The sequence below is a fragment of the Schistocerca cancellata genome, chromosome 5, assembly GCF_023864275.1.
Source record: "Schistocerca cancellata isolate TAMUIC-IGC-003103 chromosome 5, iqSchCanc2.1, whole genome shotgun sequence".
NCBI lineage: Eukaryota > Metazoa > Arthropoda > Insecta > Orthoptera > Acrididae > Schistocerca > Schistocerca cancellata.
Window position 1 is genome coordinate 775,684,491 of NC_064630.1, and position 19,827 is coordinate 775,704,317.

The 19,827-nt window shown below is 38.7% G+C and overlaps 1 protein-coding gene across 1 annotated transcript in view; it reads left to right on the top strand.

The window, feature by feature from the left end:
• The window catches only part of LOC126188939 (1-phosphatidylinositol 4,5-bisphosphate phosphodiesterase gamma-1-like), a 240,376-nt gene that overhangs the window by 58,849 nt on the left and 161,700 nt on the right, over positions 1-19,827 (top strand). The window contains 1 exon segment of the mRNA XM_049930682.1: positions 12,562-12,788. Coding sequence (XP_049786639.1) covers positions 12,562-12,788 — 227 coding nt within the window.

Here is a 19,827-nt window from a genome sequence, read left to right on the forward strand (position 1 = left end):
CTATACTCAATGTTAACTTCTCTTCTTCAGAAATGTCTTCCTCCCCATTGCCAGTCTACATTTTATATCCTCTCTACTTCAACCATCATCAGTTATTTTGCTCCCCAAATAGCAAAACTCCTTAACTACTTTAAGTGTCTCATGCGACTTAATGCGACTACATTCCATTATCCTTGTTTTGCTTTTGTTGATGTTCATCTTATATCCTCCTTTCAAGATACTGTCCATTCTGTTCAACAGCTTTTCCAAGTCCTTTGCTGTCTCTGACAGAATTACAATGTCATCGGCGAACCTCAAAGTTTTTATTTCTTCTCCATGGATTTTAATAGCTACTCTGACTTTTTCTTTTGTTTCCTTCACTGCTTGCTCAATATACAGATTGAATAACATTGGGGAGATGCTACAACCCTGTCTCACTCCCTTCCCAACCACTGCTTCCCTTTCATTCCCCTCAACTCTTATAACTGCCATTTGGTTTCTGTACAAATTGTAAATACCCTTTCGCTCCCTATATTTTACCCCTGCCACCTTCAGAATTTGAAAGAGAGTATTCCAGTCAACATTGTCAAAAGCTTTCTCTAAGTCTACAAATGCTAGAGAAACATAGGTTTGCCTTTCCTTAATCTAGTTTCTAAGATAAGCCGTAGGGTCAGTATTGCCTCACGTGTTCCAATATTTCTATGGAATCCAAACTGATCTTCCCCAGGGTCAGCTTCTACTAGTTTTTCCATTCGTTTGTAAAGAATTCGTGGTAGTATTTTGCAGCTGTGACTTATTAAACTGATAGTTCGGTAATTTTCACATCTGTCAACACCTGCTTTCTTTGGGATTGGAATTATTATATTCTTCTTGTAGTCTGAGGGTATTTTGCCTGTCTCATACATCTTGCTCACCAGATGGTACAGTTTTGTCAGGACTGGCCCTCCCAAGGCCGTCAGTAGTTCTAATGGAATGTCTTCTACTCCCGGGGCCTTGTTCCGACTTAGGTCTTTCAGTGCTCTGTCAAACTCTTCATGCAGTATCATATCTCCCATTTCATCTTCATCTACATCCTCTCCAATTTCCATAATATTGTCCTCAAGTACATCGCCCTTGTATAAACCCTCTATTTACTCCTTCCACCTTTCTGCTTTCCCTTCTTTGCTTAGAACTGGATTTCCATCAAAGCTCTTGATATTCATACAAGTGGTTCTCTTTTCTCCAAAGGTCTCTTTTAATTTTCCTATAGGCAGTGTCTATCTTACCCCTAGTGAGATAAGCCTCTACATCCTTACATTTATCCTCTAGCCATCCGTGCTTAGCCATTTTGCACTTCCTGTCGATCTCATTTTTGAGACGTTTGTATTCCTTTTTGCCTGCTTCATTTACTGCATTTTTATATTTTCTCCTTTCATCAATTAAATTCAATATTTCTTCTGTTACCCAAGGATTTCTACTAGCCCTCGTCTTTTTACCTACTTGATCCTCGGCTGCCTTCACTAATTCATCCCTCAAAGCTACCCATTCTTCTTCTACTGTATTTCTTTCCCCCATTCCTGCCATTTGTTCCCTTACACTCTCCCTGAAACTCTCTACAACCTCTAGTTCTTTCAGTTTATCCAGGTCCCATCTCCTTAAATTCCCACCTTTTTGCAGTTTCTTCAGTTGCAATCTACAGTTCATAACCAATAGATTGTGGTTAGAGTCCACATCTGCCCCTGGAAATGTCTTACAATTTTAAACCTGGTTCCTAAATCTCTGTCTTACCATTATATAATCTATCTGAAATCTGCCATTATCTCCAGGCTTCTTCCATGTATACAACCTTCTTTTATGATTCTTGAACCAAGTGTTAGCAATGATTAAGTTGTGCTCTGTGCAAAATTCTACCAGGTGGCTTCCTCTTTCATTTCTGACATAAGGCCAATGGAATTCTGCGGAAACCATGATGTGATCTCAAAGTCATCATACTTGAAGAAAAGACCAAATAAGCTCAAAACATGGAGATATCCAGACTGGAAAAAAGGAGAGTGATGACTGCATCATCTCCGTGTGGATAAAAATTACCTACAGGATGAAAATTCTAAGAGGGGCAGATAAAAAAATTATGGCCCCAAAGAAGATAACCTAGAACCATCATAAATTGATAAATAACAAGGAATGCGAAGAACAGACAAAAATATGAAAATAACAAATGATCTAGAGGAAATAGTTCCTCAATAAATCCAAGGAAAAAATGCCAATCATGGACTGATAAGTGTAATAAAACAGTGGTAGGAGACTTCCGAGCCTGATTAAGGTATCAGTCATAAAACAGAAGAATCACACTTGGAACTCACAAAACAATAAATGATAACCCAAAAAATAGTAAGAATTAAGTGCCAGTACCAAGAAAGATATACTTCTAAGAATAGAAACAAATAGTGAGAAAACAAACATAAGAATTATTACAAAATATTTAGCATAAACTACAAATATAAGATCCTCCAACATTAATGTTAAAGGATAAAAATAATATCATAAGCTGGCCCATAGCAATAGAAAAAATACAGAAATTTCATATAACCCTATTAAAACACTAGCAGAAAATATAAACCCACCTACAATTCATGTAGTCTATAAAGCTTTGAAAGAATTCAAAAACTACAAAGGAAGTGGAGAAGATCAAACGTTTGAGGAACTTTGAAAATATGCAGCAGAACCAGTGACAATACTGTTACACCAATGCATAGTGAAAATCTGGAACAAAGAAGAACTGCCATAACATCGGCCTACAGCTATAATCCATCCATTACACAAAACAAAGACAAATCAAATCCAGACAACAGTAGAGGTGTTTCCCTTTTGGATATCACATGTAAAGTTATGTCAAGACTGAACGAGTGGTGCAGTGGTTTGCAGACTGGGATCGCGTTCGGGAGGACAGTGATTCAACCCATGTCCTGCCACCTTGATGTAGGTTTTCAATGATTTCCCTGAATGACTTCAGGCAAATGCTGGGATGGTTCCTCTGAAAGGGCATGAGCGAGCTTGTGCTCCATCTCTAATGAGCTCGTTGTAGATAGGACATTAGTATCTCCTCCTCCTCCTCCTCCTCCTCCTCCTCCTCATATCAAGAATTCTATACATACATTGCAAAGTTAATTGCAAATGGCACTAGGAAATTATTGAGGAGGGTTTAGGCCAGGAAGCTCATGATTGTATCCACAAATCTTCAGTGGTGAAGATACTAAGAAATTTGGGACTCCATTCCAAATTAACAAAAATTATAAAATTAACTCCAACGAGCACCAAATCTCAAGTAAGCTTCAGATGGGAAATATCTGAGCTGTTTATGATTAAAACTGGGTTAAGTCAGGGAGATTGCCATTATTTTTAAACTGTGCTTTATCTTACTTAATGGGGGAGTGTTACAAGGAAAATCTTGAACAAATGTAAGAATTGGAAACAAGAAAGATCAAATAAACTTAAATAGCTTGGGATTCACAGATGGCTTAGCGTTACTAGCTAAAAAGTCAAGAAGACAGAAACCAATTAACAGGCGTACAAAATATAGCACAAAAAATAAGCTTTCTTTCTTTCTCTCTCTCCCTCTCTTTCTTTAAACAGAGATAATGGTAGCAGATGCCCAAGTAATCAGCCACATAACAGTAAGTAACAGGAAAGTAAAAATGGTGAAACAATTAACAATTTAAATACCTGGGAGAAATTCTAACATAAAATCTGGATGAGAAACTTATGGGACAATAAATAATTAATAAAATAATAAAAGTTCAAAAATTAATGTGGTCTACATATAGTAAAAATGTCTATCAATCAAAACTAAATTAAAACCTGACAAGACACAGGTTCAACCAGATTTGGCATACAGTAATGAAACTCATTTGAAAATCACCCAGAAAAACAGAATCGACAAAATCCTAAAAGTGGAGACAAGTATAGCTAAAACATGCATAAATAAGAAATACCAAAAAGTGTAAAATCGAGAATGGAATAATGTCCATATTATTAAAAGGATAGTTGCTACTCATCATATAGCGGAGATGCTGAGTCGCAGATTAGCACAACAAAAAGACTGTTAAAAGTAAGCTTTTGGCCAACAAGGCCTTCATCAGAAATAGACAACAAACACACGCACACGCACACACGCGCATGGGCGACCACAGTCTCTGTCTGCTGTGGCCATGTGTTTGAATTGCATTTGTGTGACTGTCTGTGTCTGTTGGTTATTTCCGATGAATGCCTTGTTGGCTGAAAGCTTACTTTCTTAAGTCTTTTTGTTGTGCATATCTGCACTATACGGTGGGTAGCAACTGTCCTTTTTATAATATTAACATAAATATAAAAAAGATCGACAGTGGAGGATAGTGGCAAATGAAGTGGGGTGTGCATCGAACTGGATCCTTTTACAGATATCATACAGAAGAAAAGGATCTCTTCTTCTCCTTTTTTTCACATTATGAGTATACCAGATATCAAGAAAAATTATAGGCGAATGTTGGAACATGGAGCAACAGGAGGATGAATAAAGGAAATCAGGGAGAATATGAAAGACCTAGAATTAATCCAGAACAATTTGCAAAACAAAACAAAAAATTTAAAAAACTGTAAAACATAAAAACAAGTTTTAAACCAATTATAGATAACTTAGAACGAAAAAGGTCTTTATACATGAGGAAAAGATCAGAACAAATGAAAAGGTACTGGACAATTTGGAAAAAAAAACTTATTGAAGAAGATGTCAAGAAAATTATTGACTGAAGTGGTAAATGAGGCCATAAAAACAGAAGTAGTAGTGGAAGTAGTGTGCTGAGGAATTTTCTGATAAATTAATTCCCCAGGAGCTCAGCTAATGTTGGCGGGCTATGGACATTATGAACCTGGGCATCCTGAGCTGTAATCTTGTAAACACTAGTTGTCTTCTACTGTAGTAAACTCCGGCCATGCTCCGTTGACCACCGAGGAGGGGAGGAGTGGTGATGATGGACCATATTGTGTTTTGGAGAATGAGGGTCTTAGCTTAACTGCCCAGATTGTGAGGATGAAAATATGTATAAATAGTAGTAGTCTCAACATGTGAATGGAGTGGATGGCTGTTGAGGCTGAAAAATTGCTAGTGGGCAATCTCTTGAGAAACTTACTGCACCTTAGTTGTGGAAGGCTTATTCAGGCAAACAGGTATCTGCCTCAGTGGATTGTGTTGGTCGTTAGCTATTTGTGGGAATGCTGTGGGGCCTGACATTTGCAAAACAAATCTGTAAATAATGTGGATTGGCCATTAGGGATCACCAACACCCACACAACTAAGATGGCAGAGAACAATCTCCTTGGAGCTTGGTTTGAAAAACTGAACCTTGATTATTATAACAGTGCACAAGTGTCAGAATGTCACAGACAAGAAAAGAGCAGTCATTTGAGAAATTATGTCCCTCCTGCATCAACAAAATATTGGAAAGTATTACTGGAACTACAAAGTGACTCAAAAGATTTTGCAGTAGGACCCTTTGGTTGAAACTGCTAGGTTTCATCAAGTGACCACACTTCTGAACTCGTGAATTTTTGTCATTATTCTGTAACAGTAGAAAAGCATGACACATTCAACTTCACTAAGGGCATTGTAAGTTATCATGGATGTGGACACTGCAAAAAGAATGAGGAATAGAAGGTTGACCAGAAGTTCATAACCTAGCAAAAGACTGCCACTTCAATTGCAACTTTAATTCAGTTAGCCTTCGAGAGCACATCAAGGCCAAATTTATTTGAACTATAGGTAAGATCTTACACCCAATTTAATATAGTGCTGTAAACATAAAAGTCATGGTTGCATCAGTGTAGGTTGCAATGGCAAGGAAACATGTGGCAAATGTGGGAGAGACTCGCAGGGCCGGCCGTAGTGGCTGAGCGGTTAAAGGCGCTACAGTCTGGAACCGCACGACCGCTACGGTCGCAGGTTCGAATCCTGCCTCGGGCATGGATGTGTGTGATGTCCTTAGGTTAGTTAGGTTTAAGTAGTTCTAAGTTCTAGGGGACTTATGACCACAGCAGTTAAGAGTCCCATAGTGCTCAGAGCCATTTGAACCATTTTTTAGAGACTCGCAGGAACCAGGATCATTGTTTTCAGTGCCGGATTTCTGTGTAAACTACTAAAGTACAACTACATCTGCATAGGTACTCCGTAAGCCATGGTACAGTGCATGGTGGAAGGTACCCTGCACCACCACCACCACCACCACTACTACTACTTGTCATTTTCCCTCCTGTTCCACTCACAAATATAGCGAGGGAAAAACTACTGTCTGTACGCCTCCGTATGGGCCCTAACTTACGTGTCTTATTTGCATGGTCCTTGTGCGCTATGTTTGTTGGCGGCAGAAGAATCTTTCAGCAGTCAACTTCAAATGCCAATTCTCTAAATTTTCTCAATAGTGTTTCTTGAAAAGAATATTTTTTTTATCATATCTCTCTCTCTCTCTCTCTCTCTCTCTCTCTCTCTCTCTCTCTCTCTCTCTCTCTTTTGAAGACTCTAGAACTGTCACAGTGGAATCAGGTGGCCAGTAAAAGCTTCCAACAGTTAATTTAGTTTCGCCTACACCTGTTATACACGACCAGATGCCTTCACTGCCACACTCAGCTTCTCAATAGGAAAATATTTTTTTTCAACTTCAATGAACACTCCCCCTCCTAAGGCCTTGAATCTGTCTTTCCACTGTACATCCCATGACTCGCTAAACATCCCAGAGTTCTCCACTTCAGGCTGCAACCAGATCTTGGTTCCAAGAATAATTTGAATGTGAAAACTTTCCTGGAGGACAGTAAATTTGGGTACTTATTACTTCGACAATTTACTGATAAAATTGGGACAGTCGAAGTGTCCTTATTCTGAATGCTGTTTGACTTCCTTCCAGTGAATCAATTGTCGAGTGTTTATTAGAGCAGCTCAAACTACCGTGTACCCCAAAAAGCCCTCATGTGCACTCCACAAGTACTCTGTTACCTGAGTAGCTGCTATCTTTGTGTAGTGCACCCCTGACCTATCCAGGGGAGTCCTATAAATCCCCACACAGCAACACAGGTCCAGAAATCTGCAGCCAATACCGTCACAGAGTCGACAAATCCTTTGGTTGAGACCTACCACTCAGCTCCAAACCAAAGGACCCAACCAACTCTGGGAACGATGCTGCAAATTGCAAGCTCTGCTTGCACCCTGCGTGCGAGGCCAGCAGTCTTCACCACCTCCGCCAGCTGCCTATATGAACTGAGGATTGCCTCAGAACCTATTCGACAGGTGTCGTTGGTGTTGGCATGAGCCACACCTTGAGACGACTGCACCCTGCACGCTCGATAGCCACAGGCAAGGGCGTCTCCACATCTTGCATGAGGCCCCTCGCCAGACATACTGAGTGCACATTGGCTTTCTTTCAAGCCCTGAATGCTATCTGCGCCTGCTTGTGACACAAATTGCCCATTGTTGTTGGAAGAAAAGAAAATTCAAGAAATCAATATGACTAAGAGAATTTTGTATACTGAGGTGAGGAACGAATATATTGCCCTGCAATCTTCAATTTTCTCAACTTCTTGTGCTGCCACTTTGAGAAAAGCTGTAATCAAAGTCAGTGCTGCCACAGAAGCACAGGCAGTAGATATTGGCTGAACTTGTGCACATGCAAATGTACATGCAATCAACAGAAAAGATGATACTGATGGTGAGGTGGCCGGATGGGGAGTGGCTGTAGTCATCCATGATAAAAGCCATCCTCGCCACCCACCTTCAAACAGTATGTCTTCAGGTTTTTACACCATTAAGAATAACTGTGTATTCCCTGTATCTCACCTGTTCATTAACATGTGCATAATGAGTCCTTTTAGGACATTATTCATTTTTTCTCTTCCTCGGAGATTTCAGTGCACATCATATTCAGTCAGACCTTACATACACTAGTCTAAGGGGTCAAGTAGTGGAGAGGTTCCTATTGTTGAATGATGTCTACCACCTCAATACATGGAAAAACACACACTTCAGCAATGCAAAAGGACCACCTGCAGCCGTTGATCTGCCATTTTTCTCTCCCATGCTAGCTAGTACTGCCCTATGGGAAGCAGCAGAGGACTTGCATTCTAGTGACCATTTTGCGTTTTGGATTCAGCTGCTGGATACCTCAGCTCATGCTACAAAGACACCTAAATGGATGTTAAACAAAGTCAATTGAACACTTTGAAGCATCCTGGCTGTATTATAACATCAGTCCAGCATCCAGGACATGGTAAAGCATGTAACTACCATCACCCCAGGGCTGCAGATGTGTCTACCTAAAGTTGTCAGTTAAACCTACCAGATGGTTAATCCCATGGTGAAGCAAAGAATGGCATTTAGATGTCAAGGACAAGTGAGTGGCACCATGAAAATTCCATTTGCTGACAATTTTACAGCCTTTTGCTTTGCCCAGGCAAAAGTGCAGCGCATTTTCAGAGATAGCAAAAAAGCAGTCATGGCGAGAATTTTTATAATCTGTTAACTGTTTCACACCACCAGCAGTCATTGAGAAGGGTTAGTGTAAAAGGCCAAACAAAGAAAAAATACTTTGAACAAATTACATTTAATGCCAATCAAGATACCAAATTCCAATGCAGAAAGAAATTAACTGAGAGGGTACAGTGGGACTTTAAAGTCCAGCAACTCTGAACAGTGCAACTGCCTCTTATGTGTGGATGTGTTAGAGCATACTCCATCTGTGGCTAACCAGGGCCAGGTAAAATACACTAAGATGTGTTGTGACTTTTCGATATTGATTGAAAGAACTACCTCTTCACGCTTTTAATGGTATCCAGTCTGAGCAACAGACTCTGTATTTTTTAGAGGGAATCAATCATGATCCCTCTTCTGAAATCTGGGAAGAATCACACCAGCCCAAGTAGTTATCACTATGTAACACTCATCACTTCTGATGAAGACATTGGAACAAATTATCAACAATGTCTTAGTATGGATTCTAGAAACCAAAAAGCTCCTCTGTTTTCTTCAGTGTAGTTTCCATAGGTACCACTCTACACTAGACAATCTAATACTCCTTGAGGCTGCTGTACAAGGGACTGTTTTGCATAGGCCTCACTTCATAGAAATGCCTTCTGATTTTGAAAATGCCTACAATACTATTTGGGAACACAATTTATCCAACAACTTTATGAATGGGACGTCTGGAATTGTCTGCTATTCCTGCATGGTCCTATATTTAAGGTCAGTAACTATCATTAAGAAAACTAGAATTATGCACTTAAACCACAATTTTACCCCAGTAACTGTGTGTGTGTGTGTGTGTGTGTGTGTGTGTGTGTGTGTGTGTGTGTGTGTGTGTGTGTGCGCGCGTGGGCGCGTGCGCACATGTGCGCAGGCAGGTGGGCAGCTGGGCAGGCAGGCATCAAGCTTTTGATCAATCCAAACTGCAACTACAAGACAGAACTCTTAGTTTCAAGGAATCAGTATAGGTATGTGCCCACATTTTGAAGTGCCTTAGCAGCAGATACTGGGGAATGGCTGAGAGAACTTCCCTGTCATCTTCAACTTTTGTAGTCCTGTCTTCCTCAGTTGCGTGTAATATTACAGTATATTGATAATTTTTACTTATGGAGCGTCTGACAGCAACAGAATGAAACACAATTTTACTGCCACATTTAGTGGCACTAAAATTGTGTTTTATTCAGTTGCTGTCAGACGGTCCATAAGTAAAAATTATCAATATACCGTAGTAGAACCTCCTTGTTGTTGTTTTGCGGAGCCTTTATTCTATAGTGGCTGAACGAAGGCTGTATTGAGAACTTTTAATGCTCTATAGTTACATACTCAAACATGTGCATGCTACAAACACAGCAAGTAAGATAACTTGCAAGTAAACAAAGTTGTTCATAATTTCACCAATCAAAATCATAGTCACCATCCTAAAAGAACACGTTGGTCACTTTGGAATGTTGCAGATGGTGTAGAACTTGAGCCTGATAGTAGTGTGACCATTCCCCAGTGACCTGAGCCATGACAGTAGTGAGAAATGTGAAGGTAATTGCTTTCAATTGATGTTAAAAATTGGGTACCTCAGAAATGCATATTGCTAATGGATGCACATAAAACTGCATGCATTCAATGGGCCTAACAACACAGAAAAGGAATAGTAGGTGCCTGCAGGCGTATCGTCTGTTGAGATGTCTCCGTACCATGCGTGAGCAGTGAGGCAGTGCAGCACGTTTCCTGATAGTCATGATTTTGGCTCCTTTCAAATGATGCTAGGGATCAAGTGCACCAATATCCCAATGAGGAGCTTAACCCTGGGTGTGTGGAGGGTGTAGTTCAGGCCACAGGTGGCACTGTGATGTTCCAGAGATATTTTATGCATCATGACTTGGACCACTCCTTCAAGTTATCTTGAACTTGAACCCGGTTACTATTCTGACATTGTCAGTGACCAAGTTTTTCCCTTTCTTCTACATCTTTGTGGACGCTATCATCTTCAAGATGATGTCAAAAGGGCTGCAAGCATATGTTCCTGCTTTTATGATCATTACAGGTACCCTATGACACTTTAACTGGCTCACTAAATTACTTGATCTTAAGCCCATACAAAATGTCCAGAACTGTAGGGTGTTCGGAAATTCCCATTAAAAACTTCTAGGACTTGTGGAGGGGAGTGAGTACATAATATTTTGAATAGCAATCCATGTCCAGAAACATAACATTTCTGTTCTATCACAGTTTCATTTCAGATATTTAACTCGTCCACTCCCCCTAGAGGAACTGAAATGAGTATGACACAGTATAATTATTAGATAACAATTCGAAAGGAAACATAATAAACATTCATTTATCTCTTAAGCACATTTGTTTGTATTTACACATTACATGTTTACAGTATTCCAAAACAATAAAGGACCCAGAATATTGTTCGTACAGAATAGTACTGATGCATTACAATAGCAGGTTGATGTGGCGACCAACGTTGTTACAGAATTTGTACCAACAATGCATGTTCTGGTGTACTCTCTCCATCCCACCCAGTGTCTTATCAGTTTCTAGTGCAGCAGCCAGAACTCATGCCAGCAGATGTTCCTCTGTCTCTACAGGAGTCTCGTAAATTAAACTTTGCACATGACCCAAAAAGAACCAGACCACAGGAATTAAATTTGAGAATTGCACAGGCCACATGGTTTGACCATCTCGGTCTATCCAGATTCCACCATATCGTCTGTTGAGATGTCTCCGTACCATGCATGAGCAGTGAGCCAGTGCAGCATGTTTCCTGATAGACACTCAGTGGCACACTTTCCAGGAATGGGTCCAGTATGTTTTCTAGGAAGATCAGATATGCAGGACCAGTTAGCTTGAGTGGAAGGAGGTATAACCCAATCACATGACTGTCCAAGATACTTGCCCACATTTTAATACCAAACTTCTTCTGAAATCCCTAAATATGCGTGGCATAAGGTTTTTCATGCCTGGACATTGCTGTTTCACAAATTCAGAACCAAGTTCCTTAGTGAACTTATGTTCATCTGTGAACAGAACTCGACATGGAAATAGGTGTGTCAATGGAGCAGTGCAATAAGTACGTGCAGTATGCAATGCATTGTGGAGAAATGGCTGGACTCACACAGGACATCCTTGACAATACTATGACTAATATCCATTGCACGTGCAGTTGTTATAGAACTCATTGACAGGCTCTCTTCAATGTGATGCAATACATTCTCTTCAGTTATAAGTGTGTGACATTGCCGTGGAGCACCACATTCCTGTTTCCTCATGGTAAAGGTACCAGTTTCTCAAAGCCATTGTGAACTTGTGCAAAGCTTATGCAGTGGCATGCTATGTTGCAGAAAACATCATGATAAAGCTGGCTAGCAGCTTTTCTGTGACCTTGAGCTTTGCCATACACAAGGAGCATGCCTGTGTATTCTGAAAATGTATTCCAAATCATGTTTACTGTGTCAGAGATGTACAGTTCGTAGCAAGGCAGACCTTAAGTGACATCAGGTAACGATCTGACATAGTACACAGCATCCTGTCTACCCTATTGTATACCAGGACTGGCAACTCTGATCTCTTTCCCTCAGCAAGCATGGGCACATTGAACATTCGAATTGAAACCATCGTAGAATGGAAATGGTTTGTTTCTGGAGATGGGTTCCTATTCAAAATAGTATGTACTCACACCCCTCTACAAGTCCTAGAAGTTTTAATGGGAATTTCCGATCACCTTGTATTTGGAACAGCCTGTGTAACGTAGCAATCAGTATCCCTGCAGTTTTTTAGTTCTCCAGGATCTAATCATCAATGGGCGGCATCATCTGTAGGCAGTATATCTGAAATAATGTGTGGACACTCTCTCCTTTGCCAGATTGAGACTATTGTCAAGACCAGAGGTGACGTCATGTGGTATTAGCGTGCTGCTTCCTGGGGTAACTGACTTTTTTGGTTGGTACTGTTATTTCAAAAGTATAGATTTTCTCTGCACCACTTTGTCTCTTAATGTTGTACCAAAGAGAGAAAGTAATGATTAGTACAACTCAGCAGTGCTGAATTGTATATGTTCTTTTTTTCAGATACCCACTAATATTGTCCATAGAGGACAACTGCTCTGTACCACAGCAGCGCAAGATGGCAAAAGTAATGATGGAAGTGTTTGGGGAAATGCTACTCGTGCAACTTTATGAGAAGAATGAAAATCAGCTGCCATCACCACACCAGCTACGGCGTAAAATTATAATTAAGCACAAAAAACTCCCAGATGGTGTTGACGAGGATGCTTTTATGAGCAAAAATGATGATGGTAATGATGGTTTGATTTTTTTTTAATTGGTCCAGTTATACAGCACAAATTATACAATTGATATTGGACAGGTCAAAGAAAAGCTAAAGTAATACGTAATCTTAGCAAATAGTAGCAAATTAAAATTGGGTACATGTTCTTACAATTTAATTTTGGAGTAACATTTTTTGTTACATTTTCATAATTTTTTTTACAGTATGGAGACAGTGCTTTATTTGAAGTGCCTTTAGTTCAATTTTAAACTTTGGATGTTTAGCGATTTTTTATTTCCTTGGGTATTTTATTATGTAGTATTACACCAATGTTAATTATGCTCCTCTGATACACTGTAATTCTGTGATATTTTTGGGGAATATTTGATTTCCCTCTGTTGCAATAGTTGGGTACATTTTTGTTTTGTAGTAGTTTGCCTGTTTCCAAGAGGTAGTCCCTAGTGAACAAGATAGTTTCATAAATGAACAAGCTAGGAACATTCAGAACACTAAGCTCAGTAAAATGAGATTTACAGGACTCCATTCTTTTAAGGCCAAAAATTATTCTTAGTGCTCTGTTTTTGCATTCTAAAAACCTTTATGCTGTGTGTTGAGTATCCCCAGAAAATGATCCTGTATCAAAGCTGTTAGAACTTCAAGTTTAACACACATATTTCGGAACGACACAACAACACATATAAGTCACAGAGTAAGTTGACAAGTAAGACATGTGTACACGTTAGCATTCGAATGAGCACTGAGTCCCAGTCTAGCGGCTGCTGCTCGGCTGGCCACTTAGGTGGCGCAGCTGCTGCATGGCTGGCAGACAGCGCCGCACAGAGGAAGCGCGTAATTGTGCGGCGGCACTTTGAATGATCGGCGAGTCACAACAAAAGCTATGAGTGAGACTGTGCATAAAATGCCTGCAGTAATGATGGTTTGCTTGTTGTAGACTTTAATATTCTTAGACCATAGCACACAGAAAAGAGTTTCCTAGACAAGTTATTTATGTGTGTCCCACTTTGTCTTGCTGAACCCACAAACACAAAAATTTTGCGGCACTTACATTTTCTAGGGACTAAGTTTTCAGTCCTGTTTGAATAGACATTTGATTAGATGGAGAAAATAAATGGAAGTTGACACACACCATTTTTTAAATATTTATAATGAGTTTGTTTTTCGTAAACTGCTAAGAAAGTCTTTCCATTGAACTTTCTGCTGTTGACTGCAACGTTTCTGAGCTGGATCCAGTAAGCAATATGCTCATGTCATCAGCTAATAGGATAGAGTCCACATAAATCAAGAAGAGCAGTGGACCTAAGATTGAGCCTTGTGGTACATCACATTTTATCAGTAATTCACTAGAAAGGAAGGAATTGTTTCTTGTTTTGTTCTTAGTGTTGAATTTATGCTGAAGTAATACCTTCTGCCTCCAGTTTCTTATGTATGAACACAATTAGCTATGTGCTACACCTCTTACTTCTTGTCTTTCTAATTTTTCAAACAGGATATTATGGTCTAGGACATTGAAGGCTTTTGACAGGTCTAGACAAATACCTGCAGCTAATTCATGTTGATCAAGGGATTTTAAAGTGCAGTATAAGAATTCAAAAACAGTTGTATGTGTAGATTTAGAATTTGTAAAACCATGTTGTTGTACAGTAAGAAGTGAATATTTATTTATGAAACTTAAAAGCCTGTTGTAAAAATTTTTGCTAGTAGTTTTGAGAAGAAACTTAGCTGTGACACAGGTCAGTAGTTAAGTATTTGATCAGAAGAACCTTCTTTTTTAGCAGCAGTGAAATTTTTGCTATTTTGAGAACATCTAGAACGCCACAAGTTTCTGGAGAAAGGTTAAAATTTTTTGCCAGTGGTTTTGCTATGTGGTGAACACAAGCTTTTAGTATGAAGTCAGGTACTTCATCAGGGCCACTTGACATTTTATTGCTTAATTATTTAATTTTACTTATAATTTCATTGGAATTTGTTACATATAACATACATAGAGGCATCTACAATCGCTTATTTTCTGGAGAAACTAGGGACTGGTTCTTTGTAGATTACTAGAATGAGGTCTTCAGCTAGTGAAGTGAAATATTCATTGAATTTCGTCACAACAGATTTTAGGTTTGTGATGTTCGAGCCCTCTAGTAGTAATGATACATGTTTTTTTGTACTCAGCTACAAGTTTCTATCTTTATAACTCTTCACATGGTTCTCATTTTGCTAGATGAGTTTATCAAATTGTCATTCCAATTAGTTTTTGCCCATTAGACTACTTTACCATTTATTCTTTTGCATTCTAAAAACCTTTATGCTGTGTGTTGAGTATCCCCAGAAAATGATCCTGTATCCTTGGTTAACTCTATACTTCTTGCAACAATACTACAGAAATCTGTTTCTCTCATTGGAAATTTTTATGCCTTTAGTTACCCATTGCTTATTGTTGTTAGGTTTTACTGTTTTTACTTCTGTGGAAATGCTACATTAAAATAGTGAAGAAATATATTATAAAAAAACTCATGTACATGCTATCAGCATTGTTCTGAATGGAGATTCTTTCCAAATTTTCCTTAGGCAGTAAGAAATTTTAAAAGTTCTAATGTTATCTTCAGAAAAAGTTCTTTTTTCAATTACTTTTTTGCAACTGCTGCTACCTGTTGGAATTTCTACACTCAGCGTGCTCAGTACTCTACTCGTGAATTTGTAACTTGTGTCATATTTGGTCAATGATGGTGTTTGTACATTCTGTTAATCTTGTTGGGCTGTGTATTGTGGGGATTATATTGAATGTGTTGGATAGATTTATCAAAGCATCTCTAGTACTAATGTCTTTTGAAAAATCAATATTGAAATCACCACACAGAACTATTTTCGTATTTAATATACTGATCCTGTTCAGCAGAACCCCTGCTTTGCTCATGAGGACTAGCAGATTTCCACTTAGTGCTCTATATATGTTACTAATTATGAAATTAAGGTCTGGCAGTTTGAAAGCTTTTACAGTCAAGTCGATATAACTTTTGTTGATATCACATAAATTTATTTGCTCTTTCACAAAAATAGCTGAACCCCCGCGTTTGGAGAACTATTGGCTAAAATGGCTGGCTAATGCATATCCTGAGATTGAGGTAAATTTTATTTTGTCATTTCCCATCCAATTTTAAGTATTGCAAATTGTGTCTACATTTAGTTTATACTGGAGTAGTGCTTCCAACATGGTAATTTTATTCATGAGTGTCTGAACATTATGGTATAATACAACAAAATCTGGCATTTAGAAACTTTAGTTGAAGCAGTTTGTAATTCACCCCCACCCACTCCCCCCTCCCACCCCTTCTTCCTTATTCCATCTATTGTCCACATTAGTCTTTTATAAAGACTTGAGAGGAGCAAAGATTACAATAAACTTTCTAGTTTACTGAGGTTGTCATGTAGAGCTGGCTCCAGTTCTTCTTGTCTAGGAGTCTGATTCTTGAAGCTGAAATCTCACATTTTGGGTCCTCATGGTTAAATTGAACGAAATTAATTTGAAGATTATTGTTGCAGAATTTTTGTTTTTATGTAAATATATTTTGTCAAATTTTATTATAGCATACAGTCTTTTGATTTTTCACGTTAACAAAACCGAAATTACATTTTTTGCACAAAAATACAAAAATCTGTCCAATCACATCAGAGACATTCTTACGACTCCCACACTCTGCGGAAATAACCATATTCCAAAGGGTTTACAATTTTTCTTAACAAATGAATTTCTACATTTCTACTAGTTTCTGTTACATTATTAATTTCGATTATTGTTTTGTAAATGAATCCAGAAATAAACATAGTAAGTGGTACTAGATAGTGTAATTAAAATATAAATTTTAAGTGTGCCAATAGTTGGTAATATCAAATGTTTCTGAAAAAATAATTTTAACTGTACATTCAGAACTAGCACTTACTGATGATAACATCAAGACTAAAACATATTATAAATTAATTCATTTTCATAAATTTTAGCTTGAAATATAACATACTGTGTATAAAATTATATGAAATTTTTCAGAAAAGCAACTGAGATAATATTGACCTGTCCAAAATTCGAAAAATAATACTGGTATTGACAACTACTGTTGAGGAAAAGTAATGCTTAAGGAGGATGTCCAGTTAAGGATTTATAGTTTGTTATCTAATGGCATTTCTAATGCAGCAGTAACCCTAAAAAAAATTTCGGTTTCTTTCTTGTGTGTGTGTGTGTGTGTGTGTGTGTGTGTGTTCTGTTTGCTGGTAGCAATCAACAGGTGAATTAACTTCTGGAGTGTGTACAAGTTTTACTTCAGCCATCTCTGTCATCTTCAGTGTCAACCATCTCATAATTTGCATTTGACTGACCACCTGATTGTTGGCTTCTGGCCTATTCAGTTTAAACCACATGGTAACCTGCATTTGCCCGATGACATTTTTGGATGAACTCGTCTAAAACATCTTGCACTTTCCATTTGTTTGCCACTTATCCTTTTCTCTTCACTCTTCCTTTAAATGAAGACATGTATTTTTTCGGCGAGTAATTCCTTTCCTGGCACATTCAAATGAAGTCCATGGACTGTGTGGGACCTTTGCTCCAAGTTGCTTATGGCTAAAACATCAACATCCTTCAAATGAGTAGTACATAATTCTGTCATACACTTCTTTGCAACATTAATTTTGCGGTTCACAAAATCATAGTAGCAGTAAGTGTATATACAGCTTAATGTACATCACTACACGCTCATTGTCTGACAATCATTATTTTATAATTGTTATTGGCATTTTCCAGAAGCTAGGAGGATAACCCTAAAGTTACTTTAAAGATGAAATTGGCACACACAAAAATGAAGTGTTATTTAACGGGTCCCCCCCATGAACCATGGACCTTGCCGTTGGTGGGGAGGCTTGCATGCCTCAATGATACAGATAGCTGTACCATAGGTGCAACCACAATGGAGGGGTATCTGTTGAGAGACCAGACAAATGTGTGGTTCCTGAAGAGGGGCAGCAGCCTTTTCAGTAGTTGCAGGGGTAACAGTCTGGATGATTGACTGATCTGGCCTTGTAACAGTAACCAAAACGGCCTTGCTGTGCCGGTACTGCGAACGGCTGAAAGCAAGAGGAAACTACAGCCGTAATTTTTCCCAAGGGCATGCAGCTTTACTGTATGGTTAAATGATGATGGCGTCCTCTTGGGTAAAATATTCCAGAGGTAAAATAGTCCCCCATTCGGATCTCCAGGCGGGGACTACTCAGGAGGATGTCGTTATCAGGAGAAAGAAAACTGGCGTTCTACGGATCGGAGTGTGGAATGTCAGATCCCTTAATCAGGCAGGTAGGTTAGAAAATTTAAAAAGGGAAATGGATAGGTTAAAGTTAGATATAGTGGGAATTAGTGAAGTTCGGTGGCAGGAGGAACAAGACTTTTGGTCAGGTGAATACAGGATTATAAATACAAAATCAAATAAAGGCAATGCAGGAGTAGGTTTAATAATTAATAAAAAAATAGGAGTGCGGGTAAGCTACTACAAACGGCATAGTGAACGCATTATTGTGGCTAAGATAGATACGAAGCCCATGCCTACTACAGTAGTACAAGTTTATATGCCAACTAGCTCTGCAGAGGATGAAGAAATTGATGAAATGTATGCTGAGATAAAAGAAATTATTCAGGTAGTGAAGGGAGACGAAAATTTAATAGCCATGGGTGACTGGAATTCGAGAGTAGGAAAAGGGAGAGAAGGAAACATAGTAGGTGAATATTGATTGGGGTTAAGAAATGAAAGAGGAAGCCACATGGTAAAATTTTGCACAGAGCATAACTTAATCATAGCTAACACTTGGTTCAAGAATCATGAAAGAAGGTTGTATACATGGAAGAATCCTGGAGATACTAGTAGATATCAGATAGATTATATAATGGTAAGACAGAGATTTAGGAACCAGGTATTAAATTGTAAGACATTTCCAGGGGCAGATGTGGACTCTGATCACAATCTATTGGTTATGAACTGTAGATTAAAACAGAAGAAACTACAAAAAGGTGGGGATTTAAGGAGATGGGACGTGGATAAACTGACTAAACCAGAGGTTTTACAGAGTTTCATGGAGAGCATAAGGGAACAATTGACAGGAATGGGGGAAAGAAATACAGTAGAAGAAGAATGGGTAGCTTTGAGGGATGAAATAGTGAAGGCAGCAGAGGATCAAATAGGTAAAAAGACGAGGGCTAGTAGAAACCCTTGGGTAACAGAAGAAATATTGAATTTAATTGATGAAATGAGAGAATATAAAAATGCAGTAAAAGAAGCAGGCAAAAAGGAGTACAAACATATCAAAAATGATATCGACAGGAAGTGCAAAATGGCTAAGCAGGAATGGCTAGTGGACAAATGTAAGGATGTAGAGGCTTTCTCACTAGGGGTAAGAGGTAAAGAGACCTTTGGAGAAAGGAGAACCACTTACATGAATATCAAGAGCTTTGATGGATACCCAGCTCTAAGCAAAGAAGGGAAAGCAGAAAGGTGGAAGGAGTATATAGAGGGTCTATACAAGGGCGATGTACTTGACGACAATATTATGGAAATGGAAGAGGATGTAGATGAAGATGAAATGGGAGATACGATATTGTGTGAAGAGTTTGACAGAGCACTGAAAGACCTGAGTCCAAAACAAGGCCTCTGGAGTAGACAACATTCCATTAGAACTACTGAAATCCTTGGGAGAACCAGTCCTGACAAAACTCTACCATCTGGTGAGCACCATGTATGAGACAGGCGCAATACCCTCAGACTTCAAGAAGAATATAATAATTCCAATCCCAAAGAAAGCAGGTGTTGACAGATGTGAAAATTAAACTATCAGTTTAATAAGTCACAGCTGCAAAATACTAACGTGAATTCTTTACAGACGAATGGAAAAACTGGTAGAAGCGGACCTAGGGGAAGATCAGTTTGGATTCCGTAGAAATGTTGGAACACGTGAGGCAATACTGACCTTACGACTTATCTTAGAAGAAAGATTAAGAAAAGGCAAACCTACGTTTCTAGCATTTG